General features: G+C 49.4%; 1 protein-coding gene across 1 annotated transcript in view; it reads right to left on the reverse strand.

Annotated features, from left to right (window-relative positions):
* The window catches only part of FAM13C (family with sequence similarity 13 member C), a gene marked incomplete in the record, with an annotated part of 57,162 nt that overhangs the window by 25,614 nt on the left and 8,920 nt on the right, over window positions 1–22,628 (reverse strand). The window contains 2 exon segments of the mRNA XM_036736181.1: window positions 7,610–7,694; window positions 20,897–20,960. Coding sequence (XP_036592076.1) covers window positions 7,610–7,694; window positions 20,897–20,960 — 149 coding nt within the window.

Below are 22,628 nucleotides of genomic sequence, written 5' to 3' on the forward strand. Positions count from 1 at the left end.
AACCCAGTTACCATTTGTAACCATTTAACATGGCGCTCAGCACCATCTAAAAGACGGGTGACAAATTGGATCTTCCCCAGCTACAGGATGTCACAGGTTGGACACATGATAGGTATCACTGGAATGGATGCGGCTACCGTCTGAAGAGGCGCATCCACTGAAACGCCATCATGCCACCAGCTTCCCACTGCCAGACACTGTCCAGGGGATTGAGAGAACGGCAGCCCCTCCTTCATGGCAGCTTCAGATGTGAGCCTGGGGAACAGCTCCCCAGGGAACCTCGCACCCATGCTGGCAGGCTGGTCTGATCGACAATCAAGTGCAGGATCACTGAACACAAATGAGTCAGGGCCTTTTAAAGGGAAAATCAAGGTGATATGCATTTATTAGGCACCCACTGCATGCCAGGCACTGTGCTAAGTGTGTGTGGGCATGGGGGGGAGCGCTATGATCCTTTGAAAAATCAAATAAATGAGGATGTGGAGAAGGGAGAATCAACCACATCAAACTTTCATAAAGGCTGTGGAACAGTTCTCAGTCAAAGGATGTTAAAAAAAAAAAAACAAAAACACCAGCAGTGGAAGCTCCACTTGGATGGGGAAAATGTCTGATCACAGATGGGAAATGGGTTAATTAATAAAAGGCCACAGCTGAGAGTTAAGTTAAATGGAAATTTCTCTAAAAGAGGTGTCAGCACTTCTCCACCCCAACAATTTCCCCCCAGGGAGTGGTCCTGGGACCACTCCTATCTAACATTTTCATGAGTGGTGAAGGAGAAGGAGCCGAGTGCTTAGGAGATGGTGGCTCAATGAAGGAAGGACCCTCACCTTTTCCAAGCAAGGAAAATGTCCAGAAGGCAGGATAAACAGTGACCCAGAGGAGGGGCTTGCTAATCGTCTTGGCTTTGGATGGCTCCACACCAGGTCAAAAAGAGCATCCCTTGGGCTTCACTGTGGGCAGGAGGGCTGAGACAAACTTCCAGGTGCACGTCCTCTTCAACATTCCCAACAAGGGCCCATCCTGCCTCTGCATGAAGAGCTCCAGGGAGGAGGGAAGCCGGACACTCAGGAAGGTGGTTTTTCAAACCCAAATGGAGGATTTTACATTTATTTCTATTATTTAACCTTCTTAGGCCAATAATGAAGCCCATTGATTTTTTTTTTTATCCCGCCTTTGTCATCAAATGTGCTAAGTACTCTTCCTGTCTTCTGGTTATCTATCTGTCTTTATCCAGTGTAGTACTAAAAGCAGTAAAACATTAGAGAAAAATAACTCAAGTGATCCTAACAAAATTTCCCTGGCAGCGATAACGCCAGGAAAGGGATCACTATCGATCATTCCTCTGTTGCATCACTGTGACCCAAAAAGAAGAAAGGAGAAATCCTGAGCATCACTCATGAGTGTTTTGGAAATAATCTAGGAAAAATACCAAGTGTGGCTCACCCCTACATGTAATGCACTGTGTCCTTTTTGTGATGGCCCCTCAAATGGGGCCCAAGCACTGGAGAAGGATCAAAAACAGTCATTCAAGTGACCAAAGGTCAGTCTCTTCAGCCTCAAAAGACAAAGGCCAGGGGAGAACATGATCAGAGTTTATAAAATCAGGATAGCAGTAGAGAGGAGGAACACTGGCAACCCCCAAATCCTAAAATGCCGGAAGTATGAGAAACCCAGAAGGCCCCATCCTCCCTCAAATGAAAACGCAAGGGCCATTTAACACAGTGGGAGGAAACTCTTGGATCTCCTTATCTCAAGGAAGGGCAGGGGCTGAGGAGAGGGAGAAGATGGAGGAAGTCCTGGGCAAAGCCGCAGAGGACAAGGACCCCATCCCTGAGCCATCATCTTCTGGTGCTGCTGCTGGAGCCCAGCCTGGCTGGCGTGAGGGGACAGACACAACTGGGCATGTGCAATTTCTAATCACGCCTTTGTGCCCTTCCAAAAGTGCAACTTTAAATAGCCTTTCTGCTCTGCTTCCCATTCCACAACAGCATAATGCGTCCTCACCAATGTGCCCCAAAGCCATTCATTCCAACCGTCAATGAAGGTCCATCCACTTAGAGAAAATCTTGCCCCAATTACTCTGTTTATGCACTTCACCAGACTGTTTACAGACAGCAAGCCTGGGAGGACTCCATGGTGCCTCTTGATACCAATTCTTTGGATCTGCTACCAGTCACTCCCAAGAATTTGTTCCTCTTGGTTTTAACTGTGGAAGTAAGTTTGGTCTTTCCCCCCTGGCCAAAAGCTGCCTCCTGAACCCTCCACCCCTACCCCTGGAATAACAGTCACACCATAATTACTGATATACTGAAAAGGTGCTGGGAGTGGAGCCTGCAGAGATCTGGGTTCAAATCCCACTTCACACACATATTTACTGGGAGGCCAGAGGCAAATCCATTTCTGTGAGCCCTAGCGGTCATCTTCCAAAGGGGACGCCAATGCTCTTGGTACCCACCTTTCAGGGTTGTCGTGAGGCTCAGATTATAAATGTAAGTAAAATATTCTGGAAACCTTAAAGTGCTATAATAAACATGAGTTGTTATTACTTAGGCAGGACTTAGACTTCAGGCCAGTGTTGTGATCTGAAGACCTAGGAAATACTGTTCTTTGCTGGTGCTTCCATTTCAGATTCTCATCTGCCTGAAGCCAATGGGGACTGACGAGCCCTGCAGATGCTACACGTCATGGGGAGCTTCTCATTGGCTTTGGTTTTGTCTGCAGACCTAAGACAGTAGACTGTAAGCTTGCCTGCAATATTCACTGGGTCCTCCAGCCCATGGCTTACAGATGGATTTCCCCCTGGTCATCCCAAACAGCCTGGACCACAGTAACTCTCAAAAGATTGTCTACCACTAAGTCTACCACTTAAAGGGATTGAAAGGAGCATCTGTGGAAAGAGAAGCCATGTCAAAATGTCACAGATCACAGAAGCGTGGGTGCCAAGGTGGAATGGGACTGTTTTATTGGTGAGGAAAGAGAGGCCCCGCCACACAGGAAGCAGGTGGCCAAGCCATGACTGGCACTTAAGGCCAATCTCTGACTCCAGACCCAGAGCTGTCCCAGCTGGTACACAAGATGGCAGAAGCCCTGAGCATGGTAAACATGGGTATCTCACAACCAAGTCAACAAACATCTAAATGCCCCTTGTAGGCAAGACCCAGCAACAGAGAGAGAGTGCCTGTAAATTTTAGTAGTGACCCTAACACAAGAAATAATATCTTTCCTTTATGTGCCATCCTGATATGAAAAAACAACAACAGACGTTTGTTTATGGCCAGTGAAAGGGATGCTTGGAGATTCCCATATGGGCCTCATGGCCTATAATTTAGTTTTATCCTCCCAGATACCACACGATTGGCAAGCATTTATGAAGTGTCTACTGTGTGCAAAGCATGGTGACAGTCACTAGGAGACATTCAAAGTTTAGATACTAGTCACATTAGCTGACATTTCTATAACACTTTAAAGTTTTTAAAGTGGAATTCATTTCTTCCTAACATCCCTGTGAATTTAGTACTACGGGTGTTACCATGCCCATTTTACAGACAAGGAAATTGAGGCTGAGAGGTGAAGGGGCCTATCCAGCATCATCCAGCTTGTAAGTGGCAGAGGTGGGATTGAAAGCCTGGTCCTCTAGGGTCTGAGTCCACTACACTCTTCAACACCCCAGAGCCCTCCCTAGCCTCATGGTGCTTACAATCTAAATAGCAGATACAGTACAAATGGGGATAACTAGAGTGCACAATAACATACAAGAAAGGTGCAAAGTGCTTTGGGAGAAAATGACAAAGAGAAATTATTATTAAGCAAGTGAATAAAGCTTCAAGAAGGAAGCAACTTCTGAGTTGGGTTTTAAAGGCCAAGCAAGACTTCAAGGGGTAAAGGGAGGAGTGAGTACTTCCAGGCACAGTGAACACCATGAAAATGCTTCCTTTTATACAATCACCCCTTTATTCATCCACCTGTCTGTCCACCCACCCACCCACTCATCTACCCATCCATCCATCCACCCACCCACCCATCCATCCATCCATCCATCCACCCACCCACCCATCCATCCACCCACCCACACATCCACCCACCCATTTACACACCCATCCATCCATCCATCCACCCACCCATCTATCCATCTATCCATCCATCCATCCACCCATCCATCCATCCATCCACTCACCCACCCACCTATGCATTCATCCATCCATTTACCCATTCGTTTGTTCATCCATTGTTCATTGTTCAATCATTTCAGTCATGCCTGACTCCATGTGACCCCATTTGGGATTTTCTTGGCAAAGATACTGGAGTGGTTTGCCACTTCCTTCTCCAGCTCATTTTTCATATGAGGAAACTGAGGCAAACAGGGTGAAATGACTTTCCCAGGATTGCACAGGTAGTAAGTATCTGAAGTCAAATTGGAGCTTGGGTCTTCCTGACTGCAAGACTGGCACTCTATGCACTACGGCGCCACCTAGCTGCCCCTATCCATCCATACATTCATCCATTTATCCATCCATTCATTCATCCATCCATTCACTCAACAACCACTAAGTACAAACCCTGTGCAGAGTACCCTGTGAAAGAGGCCAAGTTTACATTAGACAAAATGCAGCCCCTGCCGTCATGAAGATTTGCCTAGTATAAAATGAGCCCAGATCACTATAATCCATAACTTACAATGCTGGCATAGTCCAACAATCTAAGAGTTTGCCATTTTTTTCAGTGTGGGATGTTCCCTCCACTGATGCATATTGCAGCCCCTCTGTGAATAAGCAGACAGGCTTTGAGTGAAAGGCCCAACACGCTGTACCCTGTGGCTGGCCTGTTGTCTGTACATACACAACTCCAACGGGAAGAAGTGGCCAGATGTGCATTTGGCCAGAGGCTGGAAGCCTGGTCCTGAACAGAATTTTCCTGACTCAGCTGGGCTGATCCTTGGCCAGCAGATGCTCAATCTGCTCCTGGCTTTGCGCTCAGGGCCTTTCCATCACGGCTGGTGCCCCACTGCCCGGAAAAAGCAGAGGGAAGAGATACACAAAACTAACCAGGGTAACAATGTGGGATTTATATGCAATACCATCTGTTAGAATCACAGCATGTCAGAGATTAGAGGGATCCCAGAAACCAAAAGGAAACTCTTATTTTGCAAATGAGAAAGCTCAGGCCCAAAAAGCTGTCTTGTGCAAGGTCACGTGGAAAGCTAGAACTTGAACCCAAGTCTCCTGATTCCTAGCTGGGTATAAAATCTCTCCCCCTTTCTCTCTCTCTCTCTCTCTCTCTCTCTCTCTCTCTATTATCTCTCTCTCTCTCTCTCTCTCTCTCTCTCTCTCTCTCTCTCTCTCTCTCTCACACACACACACACACACACACATACATACTTTATATGTATATGTACACACATATGTATAATGTATGCATGTATAATTTAACACCATACTTAAAGGGAAACAACGTGTTCCCCTGAATAGCAATCTGGCCTTCGAGACAAGAAGTCCAAGGTTCAAGTCTCACCACTTACACTTACTAGCTGGAGAGCCATCTTAAGACTTTAAGTTGCAGAAAACCAGCCAATCTGCCCCAGTGGAAAGAGTTTCCACACTGGGAGTCCCCTCTACCAACGACACCGTGTATCAGGAGCAAAACAGCATGATCCATGACAACACACATAGGTACACACTCTAAGCTCAGCTGCCTGAGAACTAAGGCGGGGAGCCCCGGTCACACAATGAGTGGGTGTCGGAGGTGGGACTGGAATCTAGACCTTTCTGATTCGAAGGCTGGCCACCATACCACACAGATTCTCATATGTATATATATGTTCTAAGGATGACATATAAATATACAAAATTTAAATTGATTTATAGTGTGAATTTAATGCTTTAGGTGGTCCATCCTCAATCACCACCCGAGAGGCAATAATTTGCCGCCTTGGGAATGTAAGCAGTGGTTATAGGAAGTGAGGGGGAGGGAGGTCAGCTCCCTCTCTAGGTTCATTTCTAGTCTAGTGGCCTTTCATGTCTGCAGAAGAACCAACGCAGGACCAATGGCCCACAAAGTTTGAGGGGGCCTAGTCACCCGGCTCTGGCCATATTCACTCACAAGACAGACTGACCCGTGTGAAACAACAGAAACATGACTGTCAGTCAACAAGCATTTGTTAAGTACCTACTGCATGCCAAGCACTGTGCTCACCGCTGGGAATATGAAGAAAGGCAAAAGACAGCCCCTTCCCTCAGGGACCTCACAATTCAACAGGGTGCGATAACATGCAAACAGCCATGTGCAAACCAATGTATCATGGCAATGTGGGGACGGATCAAGAGAGGGAGGACCCCGGCATTAAAGAGGCCTGGGAGAGCAAGCCAGAGAAGCCGCACTCTAAATACTTGTGCCCACATTCATTGTACAGGCCAAGGGAGAAAATCACAGCTTTGAAATGAGATCTTTGCAAATCACCCCAGGGGGTGGGGGGGGGAGAGAAAGGGAATGGGGGAAGGAAGAGAGGGAAGGGAAGGAGGGGAAGGGAAAGTGAGGGGGAGAAGGGAGGGAGGGGAAGAGCAAGGGAGGAGGGGGAAGGGGAGGGGGAGAGAGAGAGACAGAGAGAGAGAGAGAGAGAGAGAGAGAGAGAGAAGGATGAAGAAAGCTGGAGGATAGAGAGAAAGACAGAGAGAGAGGGAAGGATTAAGAAAGCTGGAGGAGAGAGAGAGAGAAGGAGGGAGAGGGAGAGAGGGGGAGGGGGAGGGGGAGAGAGAGAGAGAGAGAGAGAGAGAGAGAGAGAGAGAGAGAGAGAGAGAGAGAGAGAAGAGGAGAGAGGGAGAGAGAGAGGATGAAGAAAGCTGGAGGACACTGATGATTTTATCCACCATCAGGAGATCATGATCAACGGACCAGGTTTTTTCAGGAAGATAAGCCGGTCCCGCTCGGAGAGTCAACCGGCTTCCCAGCCCTCCGGGGTTCCCATCAGGTTCACTGATAGTGACCTACTTCTTGGCGGCAGCAAGAAGTGGCCTGTGAGCGAGCAGCCCTGCCACCCAGCCCTCGGATCAGAAGCTAGGGATCTGATAGACTGAGGGCCTCCTTTCCCCAGGCCGACTTCATACAGCTATTAATGGGATGACTAAGAGATGCCTATTAGGAGGGAGGAGAATTAAGACTGAGGGTAGCCCTCATCCTCCTTCACCTCCAGCCAAGGAACTCAATTTCAGGCTGTTACAAAGAAAGTAGGAGGAGGTAAAATCTCCGCCCCCCCCCATCCCACTCCCCACTATCCCAGAAAGGATGGGAGCTTTGAAGCTACCAAGGATCATACAGGCCTGAAGGACCAAGGACACCCCTCCCCCCAAAAGACCACAAGGCGAGGCGGGCCAAATGAGGAATGGTGCTGATATCTCATGCCAAGCAGTGACATCTAATATCTCCAGGGAAGCGTCTTGGAGCCTGGGAGGACGGTCCCGGGCCCTCAGCGTGCCTTCATCCCCGGCTGTTCAGCCCCGCCTCCCTCGGGCTTTCCCAGGACCCACGCTCTGCTCCCCAAAGGGCTCCAGAGCCATCCGAGACAGCAGCAGCCATGGGTACCCATCTAGAGCCGCCCCCCCAGCCCCCGGCCCCTTACCTCCAGCGTGGGCTTCATCGGCAGGCGTGCTCTGGGGGGATGACAGAGCCGGGTCCTTGACCCCCTGCAACGGGGCAGCTTCCTCCTGGTTGGTGGAAAGGGCAGAGCAGAGATGAGATTCAATGGCCTGGAGCTTCAGCAGTGAGCTCTGCCAGCAGTAGCAGAACATCGGGCTGGCGGAGGGGACTGGGGCTGCAGTCAAGGGAATCCCCCTCCCGCCCCTGGGATCTGCCGGAGAGGGGGCTGGGCTGCCTTAGGAGCGCTCGGAGAAGAGTCCCTGCACATGGAGACCCGGGGTCTGCAGGTGCTTAAATCCTGGCGTCCACGAATCAGGCACCACACGTGGGACGGTGACTTCGTCAGCAAGGGGCTAAGAGCTTCAGGCACCAATCTGAGGAGGCGCCTGATTGCCTGGTCCCCGGCTTTTACGCTCTGCAAGGATTTCATTCATTGTGCTGACATCAGGAGCTGACGCTCTCAGGCCCCTCCCAGCCGACCATTCACAAAATCCCTTCTCCCTGGTCCCATTCCGGCGCGCTGCTGAGGGCGGCCCGACCTAGGCACGATGCTCCCGGGGCCCTGCCTCTGGCCCCTTGGGTGCACGCTTCCTAAAGCCATTTCTCTCACACTGGCCAGAGGCATCAGCTCTAGGACGCCAAAGCCTCTCATCAGAGGCCCCGCAGAGAGATCACTCATACCAGGCCGGGCACTGAAGGGAAGGGGGCTCAGCCCAAAGAGCCCCCCACCGCCCCCGGCTGCTCCTGCCTGCCAGCTCCAATGGTGCGCACCCTCTATTTAATCACACAGTCGGGCACAGGAGTTTTATTGGGATGTAAAAGCCCCAATAGGCTTAATCAGCCCCAGATAGGGTTGGAATGAGTCACGCATGAGTCCAGGATGGTCAATCACCCAAGCTCCAGGGAAACCCAGCCTGCAGGGAAAGGATGCGGGGGAAAACGCAGGTTTATGCAGTCAGCCCCACCCTCCACCCTCCCCCCGCCCCCACGACCAATGAGGCTGGGGGCAAGGCAACGCAGGCACCTTTGTTATGCCTGGCTCTTTTTCCAAGAGAAAGGGGGGGGAGGCGGTAGAAAGAGAGAAGGGGGAAGGAGGAGGAGGGAGAGACAAAGAGACAGAGAGACACGCACAGAGAGAAGAGGAGAGCGGGGACAGGGAGGAAGAGAGAGACAAGAATGAGGACTAAGGCGAGAAAGAGAGAGACAGAGAAAGAAGGGGGAGGGGGGAAGAGAGAGACAAGAGGAAGGAGAGAGAGAGAGAGAGAGAGAGAGAGAGAGAGAGAGAGAGAGAGAGAGAGAGAGAGGGAGGGAGGGAGGGAGGAGGGGAGAGAGAGAGAGACAAAGATGGAGAGACAGAGAGAAGAGGAGAGAGCGGAGAGGGAGGAAGAGAGAGACAAGAGAGGAGTAAGGAGAGAAAGAGAGACAGAGAGAAGAGGAGGGGGGAAGAGAGAGACAAGGGAAAGAGGAGAGAAGAGTAAGGAGAGAGAGAGAAGGACGAGAAAGAGGGAAGGAGGGGGAGAGAAGAGAGAGAGGCAAGGAAAGACAATGGGGGAGGAGGAAGAGAAAGTGTTTCATGAAGGGCCTTTAGAGACCACCTGCTCCAGCCCCTTATTTGACATATGAGGTCCTGTAGGCTGCCCCACCGAAGAGTCAGAGAGACAGGAGCAGGGGCAGGAGCCTCTTTGTTCTGTGGGATCTAGATCTAGTCCAACCCCAACCTGAACCGCAATCCTTGATAACGATGAGACAGAAATGAAGGCTTTCACACACATCTAGCCAGCCACACGCACGACACGTCACTGGAGCCTAGCGGCAGCCTCGAGACACAAAGAGTACAGGTATTATGTATGATGCCCATTTTAGAGATGAAAAAATTGAGGCTCAGACACGGGCAAAGCCACAGTTCGCAAGAGTCTAAGGTGGGATTCAAACCCAAGACTTCCTGTCTCCGAGCCTATCACTCTATCCCACCTCTCCCCTCCGGAGTATTTATTTCTACGATAAACTCCTCCGGCTGCCGCTAATAACGACGGATATTTCTACAGCTTTCTAAGGTTGACGAAATGCTCTCCATTCTCATTGAATACTCGCTCTATCCTTGGGAGATAGGGCTGCACACATGATTTCCCCCGAAGGGGAAACCGAGGCAGAGACAAGTGAAGTGGCTCGCCGAGGGTCACACTGCTAAGGGCGGTCTGAACCGGGGTCCTCCTGCTTCCAGTAACACCCGCTCTCTCCTCCAAACACACCGCTCACTCCCCAGATGCGTCTTCCCTGAGATTATCTTCAATTTACAGAAATCTCCCGCGTGCATGGATTTGCTTATTGTCCTCCCGTAGGAACGTGACCTCCCTGAGGGCGGGGCCTGGCTTTTGACTTTCTGAGTATCCCCAGAACTTAGCTCAGTGCCTGGCATGCACTGAGGGCTTGGTGACTGACCCCCACCCTGACCCCCACGTCCCTGCCCTGGACTCCCTCCTGCTCTCATTCTACAGAGGGTCAGCTAAAGGATGAAAGGAAGTTCTGACAGCCAGGGCTGTGTGCTGGGCTCCATGAAGGGGCCCTCACTGTACAAATGAGGAAACTGAGGAACAGAGAAGGAAGGTCACAGGCTAAGGCCATCACTGTGCCCCCCTCCCATCTCAGCTGATTCTAGGAGTAAGCCCAGACAGAGCCACGTGCTGCATGCAGGGGACTCCAACGTCACTGAGCCATGACCGAGGCAGCAGCTGCTAGGACATGCTCTGGAGGAGTGCTCCTGCAGTCCTCCCAGAGGTGGGGGCCCAGCCCAGCTACGGGCTGCCTCTCCAGCCGTGACTCAGAGAACACCTGCCTGGGATGTGGCCAAATCCTCCCACACACTCCCGCTGCCTGTGTCTCTGTCTCGGCTAATTGCGTAAGCTAGGCCTCCCTCTGTCACTGAAGATGGACAGGTCTGGTCTGGGGAATGGGCTGGTCTGCACGTCAGGGAAGGAATCTGAAGGCTCCAGGGGAAAAGCCTGGAGGTCAGTGCACAGAGACCCTCATCCAGGGCCGTGACCGCTCCCGCACCGGGAAGCCAGCAAAAGGCACCCAGAGCCCTCAAGTCAAGGTCATGTCTGTCCTCTGATCTGTTTTTCTTCTTGGACTTGGGCCCTGATCCCAGGCTCCAATCTTCTAGATTGGAAAATTCCTTCCGATCTAAGCCAAACCCGAGCCATTCATCTGCATCCCTTCAAAGCAGCTGGGGAACCCACTGAGCAGTGAATGAGCGACTGGAGGACCCCAGTGAGCAGCAAAGGAGCAGCTGGGGGACCCCAGGGAGCAGAGAAGGAGCAGCTATGTGGGCCCTTGGCTGCCCCACCAACGAAGATCAAACAGGTCTGGAGGGGCCGGAGCATACTGATCAGGCCTGAAGCCTTCCGGGGATTCCAAATCACTCAGCTCCCTAGGGAGCACTCCCCCCGCTCTGCACACCTCCCCTTTCTGGGCTGCTCAGCCAGGACAGACCCCCCCCCCCCCCCCCCCCGCCATACCTACATCCGAAGGATCCAGCCATCATTTATTCACTGGCCAAGGGGCTGGAGAGGACCAAAGCATTCTATTGGGCCCCCTGTCGGTGTGCGTGGCTCTGGGCAAGTCAGTCAACCTCACTGAGACTCAGTTTTCTTCTTCGTACTCCTGACGCACTGATAGCAGCAGGTGTTCTTATTATGGGGCTTTTACAGATGAGGAAAAAGAAGCAGAGGCTCAGTGACGTGGGTAGGGTCAAACAGCCAGTAAATGTCTGAGGCTGGATTTGAACTCAGGGCTTCCTGACTCCCAGCCTGGCACTCTAGCCAATGCACCACTTAGCTGCCCTGAGCATTTATTAAGCACTTACTATTTGCCAGGCACCATGGGTATGATACAAGGTTCTGGGTATGATACACGAAAAGCAAAAATGACAAATCTGTCTTCAAGGAGCTTACTTTCTAATGGTGGGAAGACACCATGTAAGGAGGAGCTGCAAAGTGGGGGTGGGGGCTCGGAATGGTACCCACAAGGCTGCGGGGGAGAAGCTGACCGAGCCTGGCCCAGGCACCCTCAGAAGCTGGTGGACCAGGCTGGGGACTCACCAGTCAGAGGAGAGGCAGAGTACATGGGTCGTGGATTTCAATATAATCGGGTTCCTGTGTAATTCTTAGTGTTTTATTTTGTGCATCCACAATCATTATTCTCAGAAGGGGTCCGTAGGCTCCACCTGACTACCAAAGGGGTCCAGGGCACACAAATAAATTTAACTCTTATCCTGGAAAATTACCTGGGAAAATGAGAAGATAAGTGACTTGCTGTATCAGAAGCAGGACCCAAACCCAGGACTAGGCTGAATCCAAGGCTTTCCTGGTGCCGGCTCGGCAAACTGAGAGCTGCTCTAGGTTCGATTAGTGCCCCAGACCCTTACTGTTTGTTACTAGTGCGCCATTGGGGAAGTGACCATACCCTTCCCAACCTTGGTTTCTGCATCTGTGAAATGGGGGCCACTGCACCGTCTGCCTGGAAGGGTTGTTGTAACGCTCAGATGAGCATTGTACATGTACTCACAGCACTTTGCAAGTCTTAAAGTGCTCCGTAGAAAGGTGAGGCAGGCCTGTTATCATTGAGTCCCTCGTCTTAGGGTAGATAATGATACAGGGGCATCGAGGCTCAACTGAGATAACAGGTGGCATTTATATAATAACCCTATAAATAAAGCCTTATCAGGGTAACTCGATTTGACCTTCATGCCTCGGTTTCCTCCTCTGTAGAATGAGCTGGAGAAGGGAATGACAGACCATTCCAGTGTCTTTGCCAAGAAAACTCCAAATGGGGCCATGAAGGGTCAGATACGACTGAAAAATGACTGAACAACCACAAAATAAAGGTTTCATTTCTCAATCAATCAATCTAAATAAAACAAGCTCATGACATCAGGTAAGGTGAATAACTGCCTTAGAGGAGGCATGTGTCATACCGGAAGGTGCCCCATGCCAATGAAATTACAAATTCTGACCAAAAATCCGACCAAACCAAAAAACCCAACACTCCAAAGCAATGAAGCCCTAAGATAAATTGTCTGACAAGGCTCCTAGAAATCTGCTCAAGGCCCTGCTCTCAAAAACTTTTTTTCTCCGTAGAAATTAATTTCTTAAACAATAAGGCAGACATCTCGTCAAAAGTCCAAGGCTATATTACACTATTTCTCAAAGGTAGCAGACTGTTTTTAAAATATTTATAATTTTCCCAAATTCCAATTTTTATTTAACATGCTTGAACGCTCACCATATGCTTACCTTAAAATCGCCATTTTACAGAGCTGAGACAGCAAATGATGACTTGGAGAACAAGAAGCCCTCCGGGTCCAGGAGGCCAGCCTCAGAGAGATGCTTCGGCCATTCCTGCCTACTGCTCCGGCTTCCCCCCAGGCCGCTCCTTAGTCCTCCTCTCTCCCTCCCCTTCTCTACCCACTTCTTCCACAGAGCCTTTCCAGATTACTCTAGTGACCAATGGTATAGTAGAAAGAGACCTGACTCGGAGGGCAAGAGGATGTGGATTCAAATCCCTGCCAGGCCAATCACCAAGTAAGCAACCTCGGGAAAGTCACTCAGTCAAGTCTCCCCAAGTCAGTTTTCTACTCCTTCAAACAGGGAAGCCAGACAAGGTATTATCTCAGGTCCTTCCCACTCTAAGCCTAAAGTCACAGAACATCATCTGATTCAGGCAGAGGCTGAACTAAATGCTCTCTGAGGTCCCTCCTCCAACTCTGTGCTTCTGAGGTCACATTGGGCTTGTCTAAGTGACTTTTAAAATCCCTTCCTACTCTAAAATCCTATGATTATATGATTTTATGTTTGCTCTGGGAAGAATCTGTCTATTTCTATCCAGAATGATGAGTTAAGCTGATAGTCACTAGGGAAAAAAAGATGGCTGATGCTTGCTGGAGTGGTCCATCCCCAACAGTGGAAGGACTGCTTAGTAACCAAAGAAATCAATCAACCACAAATGCGCCAGATGCCACACACCAGATACTAGAAATATAGTTAAATCAATAAAAAAAAAAGGTTCAGCTCCCATCAGCCTACAGAAACAGCAACATCACATCCAAGCAGGCTGGGTTTCCCTCAAGAGACCAAACAAGCCACTTGTCGATTCTAGAAATGTTATATAATAAGACAATATTCTTTTACATAAGAAATATTTCTTTAAGGAAGAAATGTCTCTAGCTTTCTATCATGTCTTATGTTGAAGGCTAACATGATAAGGACCAGGATGCCAAAGTGTCTGTCTCTGAGCCTACAAATGGAAAAAAATAATAATAAAAGAATGAATCCAATTCTCTTGGCATCAAAACAGATTTCCATTTCCCCCAAAAGGGACACTGTGAAATGATCTGTTCCATTAAAATTAGGTTATCCACTACCATCTCGGCAATATCTGAGCTTATTAAGTCCACTGTTTCCCATCTTTGGCTTCAAAGATGAAGCTAGCTGTCACATTGAGTCAGAACAGTGAGAACTGTCTTCATTTAGTCATCCAGTGCTTAATGGGCAGCAACAGTATAAGGAATGAAAAAAAATTCCCTCCATAAGGTTCTGGGGGGACATAATGAGTCTTCACTCAAGTCCGCAGAACCATCACTGCACTCTCTATAAAGTTGTCTCCCTCAGCCCCACCTTGCCAGCTTGGTGACCCAGAGAGGGCTGAGCCCCACCAAGCACAAGTTCTGTCTGGCTCCCCAGCTGGAAAAGTCCTTAGTCCACTGATGCCCAGTGTGCCTCATCCAGTGACCAGCCTCACTGAACCTGGCTTCTGGAAGATACACTTCTCAGCCCCATTGAACGTTCCTTACGTGTGTGAGGGAGCAAGCCTCCTCCCTCCCTTCAGAGCCAGTGCCTGTCTCAATGCAGCTCTCAGACCTGTGTTCACTCCACTGCCATGGCCGCCTCCTCCCTGGTGTCCCTGCCTCCAGTTCCTCTCCACTCCAACCCATTCCACACAGGGTTGCCAAAGCAAGGTCTGACCACGACACTCTCCTGCTCCATAACCTTCAGGGGTTCCCTATTACCTCCAAGATCCAAAATACATCCCCTTTTGGATTGCAGAGCCTTCACCACATGGCCATACCTTGCCTCTGCTCCTGCCCTCTATGGTACAGTCAAACCATCCTTCTTGCTGTTTCACACCTCCCTGACTTCGTACTGTCCACAGCCTAACGTTCTCCTCTTGGTACCCCTGATTTCCTTCAGGACTCAGCTCAAGCACTACCATCTGAAGGAAGTCATTAGCGATCCTCCCACCGGTTTCTCATCTCTCTCCTGCCAAAAGCTCCCCAAAAGTCAGGGCAGGAACGCTTTCATTTCTACCTTTGTGTCTATCCCCGGCAAGTACCTGGCACACAGTAGGTACTTAAGTAAATGCTTGTTGTTTGTTGGTCACTCAATAAGCCGCTACTATGTGCCAGATTCTGAGCTAAGTAAAGGGGTTACAAAGAAAGGGGAAAAAACCACCAGAGTCCATGCCCTCAAGGAGCCCACACCCTAACAGAGGAGCTATATACATACAAGACATACACATTATGAATAAATGAGGGGGCAATCTCAGAGGGAAGCCAGCAGTGTGGGGCCAGGAAAGGCCTCCTTGATGGATAAGCTACCAAGAGGCTGACTGACAGCTGTGTCAGCGGAGAAAGCACTACCATTAAAGAAATGAGAACCAGAGGGTGCCTCACAGGCCCGTGGGCCCAGCCTCCTCCTAGAACCCACATGAGTCTCACATGGCAGAACCAGGGATTCAGGATGTGAGCCTGGTGCTGAGAGCCGGAGGCATTAGGGTAAAAGGGACCCCTCGCTCCCATCTGAGCAGCTGAAAGATGGCAGCCGGGGCTGACAGGCGTAACTTGTCATCCAGAGCCCTGGTGAGGAGAGGAACCGTGATGGAGTGCCAAGAACGTTTCTATCAACAGAAGGCAAGCTTTGAAAATACCAGTGGAAGATGGGGAGGCTTTATTCAGTGTGGAGGACGGTCAGGCTGACCCTGAATAAGCAGCACTGGTCTGCTCACAGACCAACAAGCTGGAGCCTGGCCGCTCCCAAGGCACACCTCACAGACCCCGGTAGTTTTAGTATTCAGCCAATCTGGTTACAGGGAGTCCATCCACAAGCATGTCAGCAAGAGCTCCCAGACACTCCAAACAAAAATGCCTGGGCAAAAATATCCACAGGCATTTCCTGAAAACAGCCAGGAACAGAGACTGAACTCTCCCCTGAGAATCTGAGAAAGCCGGGAGTCCCAAGGGAAGAGACCAGCCGGTACAAAGCCCTCACTTTAGAGAGACACCGAGGCCCGAGACAGGTCTGAATGGAGGGCGATGGGCTTCAGAAACAGCAAAGACCGTAGCAGTGACCTAGCCCAATCCCCCCATATTACAGATGAAGAAACTGAGGCCCAGAGAAGTGAGCATCACAAGATCAGAGATTCTGAACCTACAGGGAGCTCAGAAATCACAGTCAAGCACCCGTTTTAAGAGACGAGCAAATGGAAAGCCAGAGACTGGGAGTGATCTAAGCGAGGCCACACAGGGAGTGAGAGTTTGGGCCAGATAGGAACTCAGGTCCTCTGAATTCAAATCCAGTGTTCTCTGGTGGTAAATGAACCGGAAACAAGCGTTGGATTCACTCACATTGTCTTAACAATAGCTCATCTTTATTGACACATTGCTTTCCCCAATAATTCCATGAGGGAAGGCGCACAAGCATTACAACGCCCCTTTTACAGATGAGGAAACCGAGCCATTAAGTGTCAAGGCTGGGAATCGAACTCAGGTCCCCAGGTATGTGGAGATAAGAACCTTGTAAGGTTTAAGAGGCTCTCTGTACACATTTATTCTGGTTCTCACCACTGCCTGGCATTAAGGCTATAATTCCACCCATTTTACAGGTGAGCAAACGGGGGCTCAGAAGGGGTCCCTGACTGGCTCGTGAGCACTGACTCTGGGGTCAAAGTCCAAACCCTGTCCTCAGACACTCGGTGGGTGACCTTGGCCAAGTCACTTAACTTCCTGGGCCTCGGCTTCCTCATCCGGGGAGGAAGGAGGTGGAAAGAAAGGGCACTGATAGGTTGGTTATCCAGTCATTCAATCAATCCAACACGTTAAACTCGAGTGAAAGTCCTAAATGATGAACGGCGAAAGCATAAACTCCATCACTTGAAGAGCCGGGGACATCAGCATCCAGGATTCAAATGGAACCCACTGGGGTGGAGAGGATGTAGATTCTAGCCTGGGGTGGGAGGGGTAGGGATCCAGCTGGAGGAGATGGCTGCCTGCTCTTCCTCCATGCCCTTCATCAGGGAGGAGCTCTGGGAACTGGCAAAGGTCAGAAGATGTTGGAATTCCCATGAGTACCCCTGTAGTGCCCCCAGACCAGCTGGGATGATGGGAGCATCCGCCTGAGAGCTGAGGACAAACCAGACCCAGTGAAGAAAGACATCTTCTGGACTCACCAAGCAACAGAAAAGAAAGCGACAGCTTCCCTGAGGAGAACACCATGAGGACCCTGTGAAGGAGAGAAGGACTAGGGAAACCCCTTTCCTCAACCTGGGCCTTCTAAGCCTGAGTCAACCTTCCCCCAGACTCTCTCTGTAGCTGGGGGAACATGGGCCCCTGACTTGTGGGAAATACTGTGCCAATTATTCTTATAATATCATCTTAATAAATGCCCATTTCTACAAACTAAGTATGGATAGCTAATTAACATCAACTGATCGTCAACAGAGGCGGCATCCTGTTCAGGGCCTGTGAATTATGTAAAGCATGAGAAAATTACCCTCCAGCCTCTCAGGAATACCCCTAGAGGACAAGCAGCCCCCTAAGGACCCAACCTGCCCATGTAAGAAGAGAAGAAGGAGAAAGAGTGAGAGAGATCCAGAGGGAGATAGAGAGGGAAAGGGAAGGGAGAGCCAGAGATAGACTGACAGAGAGGAAAAAAGAGAAAGACAGAAGAGAGGGAAGAAGGGAGAGAGACAGATGGACAGATGGACAGACAGACAAGTGCTCAGTCTATGCCTCTAAGGCCTTTCTAACTCCAGGTCTAGGATCTGATTTCTCCAGCCATCCCTTCCACAGGTGCACAACCATTTTCTCAGAACAGTTAAAAATAACCCTCTCTTTGAGGACGTACCTCTGATGATTAAATGAAGACTAAGTTTTTTTTTTTTTTTTCTGGGCAACATCTGTCTCTTGAGTCCCCAACACTTTTCTGAAGTGTTCTGCCTTTGTTGGCATCATAACGAGGTTAAATAAGCTTGGTCTGCCCAGAACGATGCCCAGGGCAAGAAGCAGAGAGCCTGAGGATGAGCCCACGGCATCTCTGCCCCTTCTGATCACGCATTTATTTTAGGATCCACACTGACCCATCCAATTAGTGACCGATGGTGAGTACGTTGGCTGCTTGCCCCCACAGGAGTCACATCTGTGAATTTGGGCCACATGAACATTCTCCCTTTGTTATCTCAGCTGCCCTGCTGGGGCCCTGAGTATCTGAAGGGACCCCGCTTCGTTCGCCAGGATTCTGGGCCTCTTCTACCTCGATCCTCCAGTGAGGCAGAACCAGGCCATGTGTCCCCCCATGCCTTCTCTACATCCTAGCCCAAGGTCCCCTCAGCAGCCCCTGCATGGAACATTTGCTCCTGCACCTGGGGGCCTGATTCTGAGAATGCCCTCCCTTCTCCTCGAGGACCCTTGGAATACCAGGCTCCTGTGAAGGCTCTGTCTGGGTTCCACCTTCTACCTGAAGCCTCTCCTGATCCTTCACATAGTTTGGGCCCTACCCACCTCAACTGATCTGTATATATTTTATGTACAAATACGTATTTTAAATATATTTATAGTTATCTGAATATGTCATCCCCACCCCTCCCCCCATATGAGCTCCTCGAGGCAAGGGATAGTTTCATTTTTGCCTTTCTGTCTCCAAAGGGGAGGACTTAAGTGACTTGCCCCAGAGTTACATAACTAGTGTCTGAGGTCAGATATGAACTCAGAGCCCAGCACTCTATCCACTGAACCATCTGTAATGTCTCTGGGTCTCAGTTTTCTCATGTATAAAACAGGAATATTGGGCCTGATGAGCCAGTGAGTTCCTTTCCAGTTCTAAGCCTGTGATCCTGTGATCCTACAGATTAAATAGAATCAGAGTCCAGACAGACTGGGCAGTGACCACTCACACCTTGACCCCACCACTCATTGCAGCAGAACTCAGACGGGCTCCACATTCGACGTGGGCCAGTTTGTCCCTCTGTAGGGCACTCTTCCAGGGTGTCACCATACTGGAGTCAGGATAGGTGCAGACACCTAATTGCCTTTAACCTGCCAGAGCTCAGGGCTACAGAGCTCAAGCAAACCCAGCCCCGGCATCCTCAGGAGCAGGGATTCCAGACTTGCCACACCATGCCCAAGCACCCTAACTTTCTCAAATAAAGCATTTTATAAATCTCAAAATGCTCAAGAGATGGGAATTCAAAGTCACACTAGGAAGGAAGAGCAAAATCAGCTTAATTTGGTCAACCAGCTTTGTTTTAAGCCCACAATTTGTGCAAACAAGGCAGATTCGCTGAAATCTCAGCTTTTAGCCAGTTGGCTTTGGCACTCAGTCCTCGATGCAAGGCTGGGTTGGTCCTTTCTCTCTGGCATCCCAGCCCATGCCTTGTACTTGATAAATGATTCTCAGACTAGAATGCTCACAGAATCTAAGTCAGCAGGTTTTATTTGCTACAGTCCCTCAGGGCCTTCCTATTCCCCTGCTTATAATGGGAAAGACTTATGAAATCACAGCCCAGGCACTAGATTGGATCTATAACTCCCTAATTAAACATTGAGAGGAAACAGAATCAGGCAAGGCATTCTGGGTCAAATGTCCTCACTAATGGACACAAGAGTCATGGCACCCCAAGGCCTATTTTGAGTATTTGATTTCTGTCAAGCTAATTAAATAATATATTTAAGAGTAAAATCTGGGACAAGCTAATTAAAATTGTTATGTGCACCTAGCAGTGAAGAAAACTCGGTTTGGGCATGACCATATTATACTTTAAAAACCAAGTGGATTTGGGTTTGAAAAGGCTTGGGTTCAAATCCAACATCTATAACTTCCCTGGCTGTAGGACCATGGCCAAGTCCCTTCCCTCTCCAAGCATCTTCTTCCTCTCCTATAAAATGAGGGACTAAACCAGATGACCTCTAAGAGCCCTTCCTGGTAAAGCGACCTGCTAATGACAGTGAATCTGTAAGCCCCAATGGCTGTGATCTCAGCACACAAAGAGCACGTGGCATAATCGTGGTCATACTGACCTGGAGAATGTCAACCCCATGTTTAAAAACTGCAAAGCCAGAGTGAATTTTAAGCACATTAAATGTCACAGACATGTTTATTATAATGGCACAGAAGTGTGAACTTGGCTTGGGTCCAAGACATGGAAAGCAAGGTCCTGAAAGCATCATTTTTGTCTGCTCAATCTTTCAATGGATTAAAAATGTCTTATTGATGCTGTCTCTCTCCCTCCCTGCCCCTCCCCTCTCTCTCTCCCCTCTCTCCTTTTTTTTTACATTTTTGTTGGTTCTCAATGCCTCCCCCACCTCTCTCAGAAGCCCCCACTGTGACCATGTCTCCCAGCGTATGCTTCATACCACATCCACAGTCCATCACCTCTTTCCTGAGCCACAGGATGGACTGTGCCATGTTTTCAATTTTCAGTCTGGACCTAGGATTTCACTGATGTAGAGAACCCCCAATGAAGAAACACCTACCAGTGAAATTCCAGAACTGGTCTATAATTTAGTAGGAGCCCATCTCTTGAGCTGGCAGGGACCTCAAAAGCCACCTACTCCAACATTCCCATTTACAGATAAACTGAGGAAGACCACAGAGAGTCATACAACCCATACATACCCATGGTCATACAACCAGTACTTATCTGAGGCTAGCTCCCTATTCACTGAGCCTACCACCCCTCTCTGAATTGTACTCCTGATAGGGACCAGTGAGGAACAGATTTAGAGTTGGGCAGGAACTGAAAGCTTATCTCATCCTAATCCTCCATTCTATACAAGGCATTTGAAGCTCAAGCAAGTAATTTGAATCAGGACTTGAACCAGAGTCCTCTGACTCCAAATATGGGGCTTTTTCCAGCATACCATGCTAGAAATGGGAAGAGCATTTCCCATATAAGAAGGGGAGGCTAGGTAGGGTTTTCATTTCATAGTGTCACTAGCACCTACCTCGTTTAAGTCTCGAAGAGGTTCCGATGCTTCCTTTGGCCAAACAGCCACCCTCTGATCTGGCCTGAAAAACAGAATGAAATGCATCTCACTTCATGCCTCCTTTGGCTACAACACACATGCCAAGAGGACCAGCCTTCCCTTGCCCTGGGCCTGGTGTTCCATGTTGGACTGGGAAGGGGAATTTAAAGGCAGATGGGCATTTTTGTGAGGTGTGGGTGGAGAGACTTTTAGAATGTCTTCAATGAGGGATAAACTCTGATTTCACATGTCAGAACCTTCTGCCATCTCCAGAGCTTTTTCTGACTCTCAATGGTGAATTGGTGATGACTCAGATCTCTGAACAGCCCATCTTGGTTCTGTTGATCACAATCAGAATTAGCAAACCTGCCATCATCAGTCCCAGAGAATCATTACATTCACTGGACAGGATAAACACACGCCATTTGACAGTCAAACCAATCCACTGTCAAAAAAATATCCAGCTTATGGTACCCACATCCTGCCTGCCATCTTCAGATCTGCCCATTTCCATGACACTGGATGTCAGTTTTACTAAGCACTCTCTTCAAAACAACCCAACGAGGTATTATAGCTGGAGAAGACCTCAGAAGTCATGTTGTCCAACCCCTTCCTGCTACAACACACCCCCATGTGGTTACTCCACTTTTATTGGAAGCCAGGCAGAGAAGCCAGCCCTTTCACATGGAAGCTTCTACTCTATCAAATTTCAAGTCATCCTTTGCAACTTTTACCCATTGTTCTTAGGTCTGCCCTCAGGGGCCAAAGTCCCCCTCCTCTCCCACATGAAAGACTATGGGAAGACACTGACCACGTGGGCGTCATGACCTAGTCTTCTCTGAATCAACCGATTAACTGTCAACCACTTCCTTCAACTGATGCTGCTGCTATAGGATGAACTCACAGCCCTTCCCCATGCTGGCTGCCTCTTCTGGATAACCCCTAGCTTTCCCGATGCCTTTCCTAAAATCTAGTGCCCAGCACTGACCTCAGACCTGCCCCTAGTCTGACCCAAGTCCTGCACAATTGTCCTCTCCCCAGTTGATGCTGCTAGGCCTCTCTCCAGAAAACAGAAGCCTATGGTCACTTCTTGGGCTGATTCATATTGAGTTTGCCATTCACTAAAACTGACAAACCTTTTTATCCATTTACTGTTTTTAAGCCTCCCCTTGGAAGGGCCTGCCACCCATGCAGCCCACTCACTCTGGGACGTTCACCAGGACCACCCCCCTGCTCCTCCTGGAGCCACCAACCGGAAGGGCCCAGGCCAGCCCACCTCCATCCTCCACCAGACCTTGCTGGCCTTCAGAACCAGGAGCCCACACTGGATCCCTTCCTGCCCTCCCCCTTCCCTCTTCATCCAGCTTTAGCATCTTCTTCTCCTATTAGAACATATGTTTCCCGAGGGCAGAGCCACTCTAGATGCTTTTGGTTCCCTGGCATTTAACACAGTGCCCGGCACCTAATAAATACATCAATAATCACTTCCTTCCTTATTTTACACATTATATTACATCTAAATCTGTATGTATGTTATATAAATGTTCTCCACTTATTCCTATCACATTTCACTCTACCAGAGTCAGCCCAGTGTTCTAGTCTGGTGATCCGAGTATGATTATCCCATTTTATAAAGGAGGAAGCTGATGCTTGGAGGTGTCAAAGAGACTTGCCCAGGGTCACCCAGCTAGGAAGTATAAGAGCTGAGACC

Source organism: Trichosurus vulpecula, chromosome 8, assembly GCF_011100635.1.
Source record: "Trichosurus vulpecula isolate mTriVul1 chromosome 8, mTriVul1.pri, whole genome shotgun sequence".
Classification (NCBI taxonomy): domain Eukaryota; kingdom Metazoa; phylum Chordata; class Mammalia; order Diprotodontia; family Phalangeridae; genus Trichosurus; species Trichosurus vulpecula.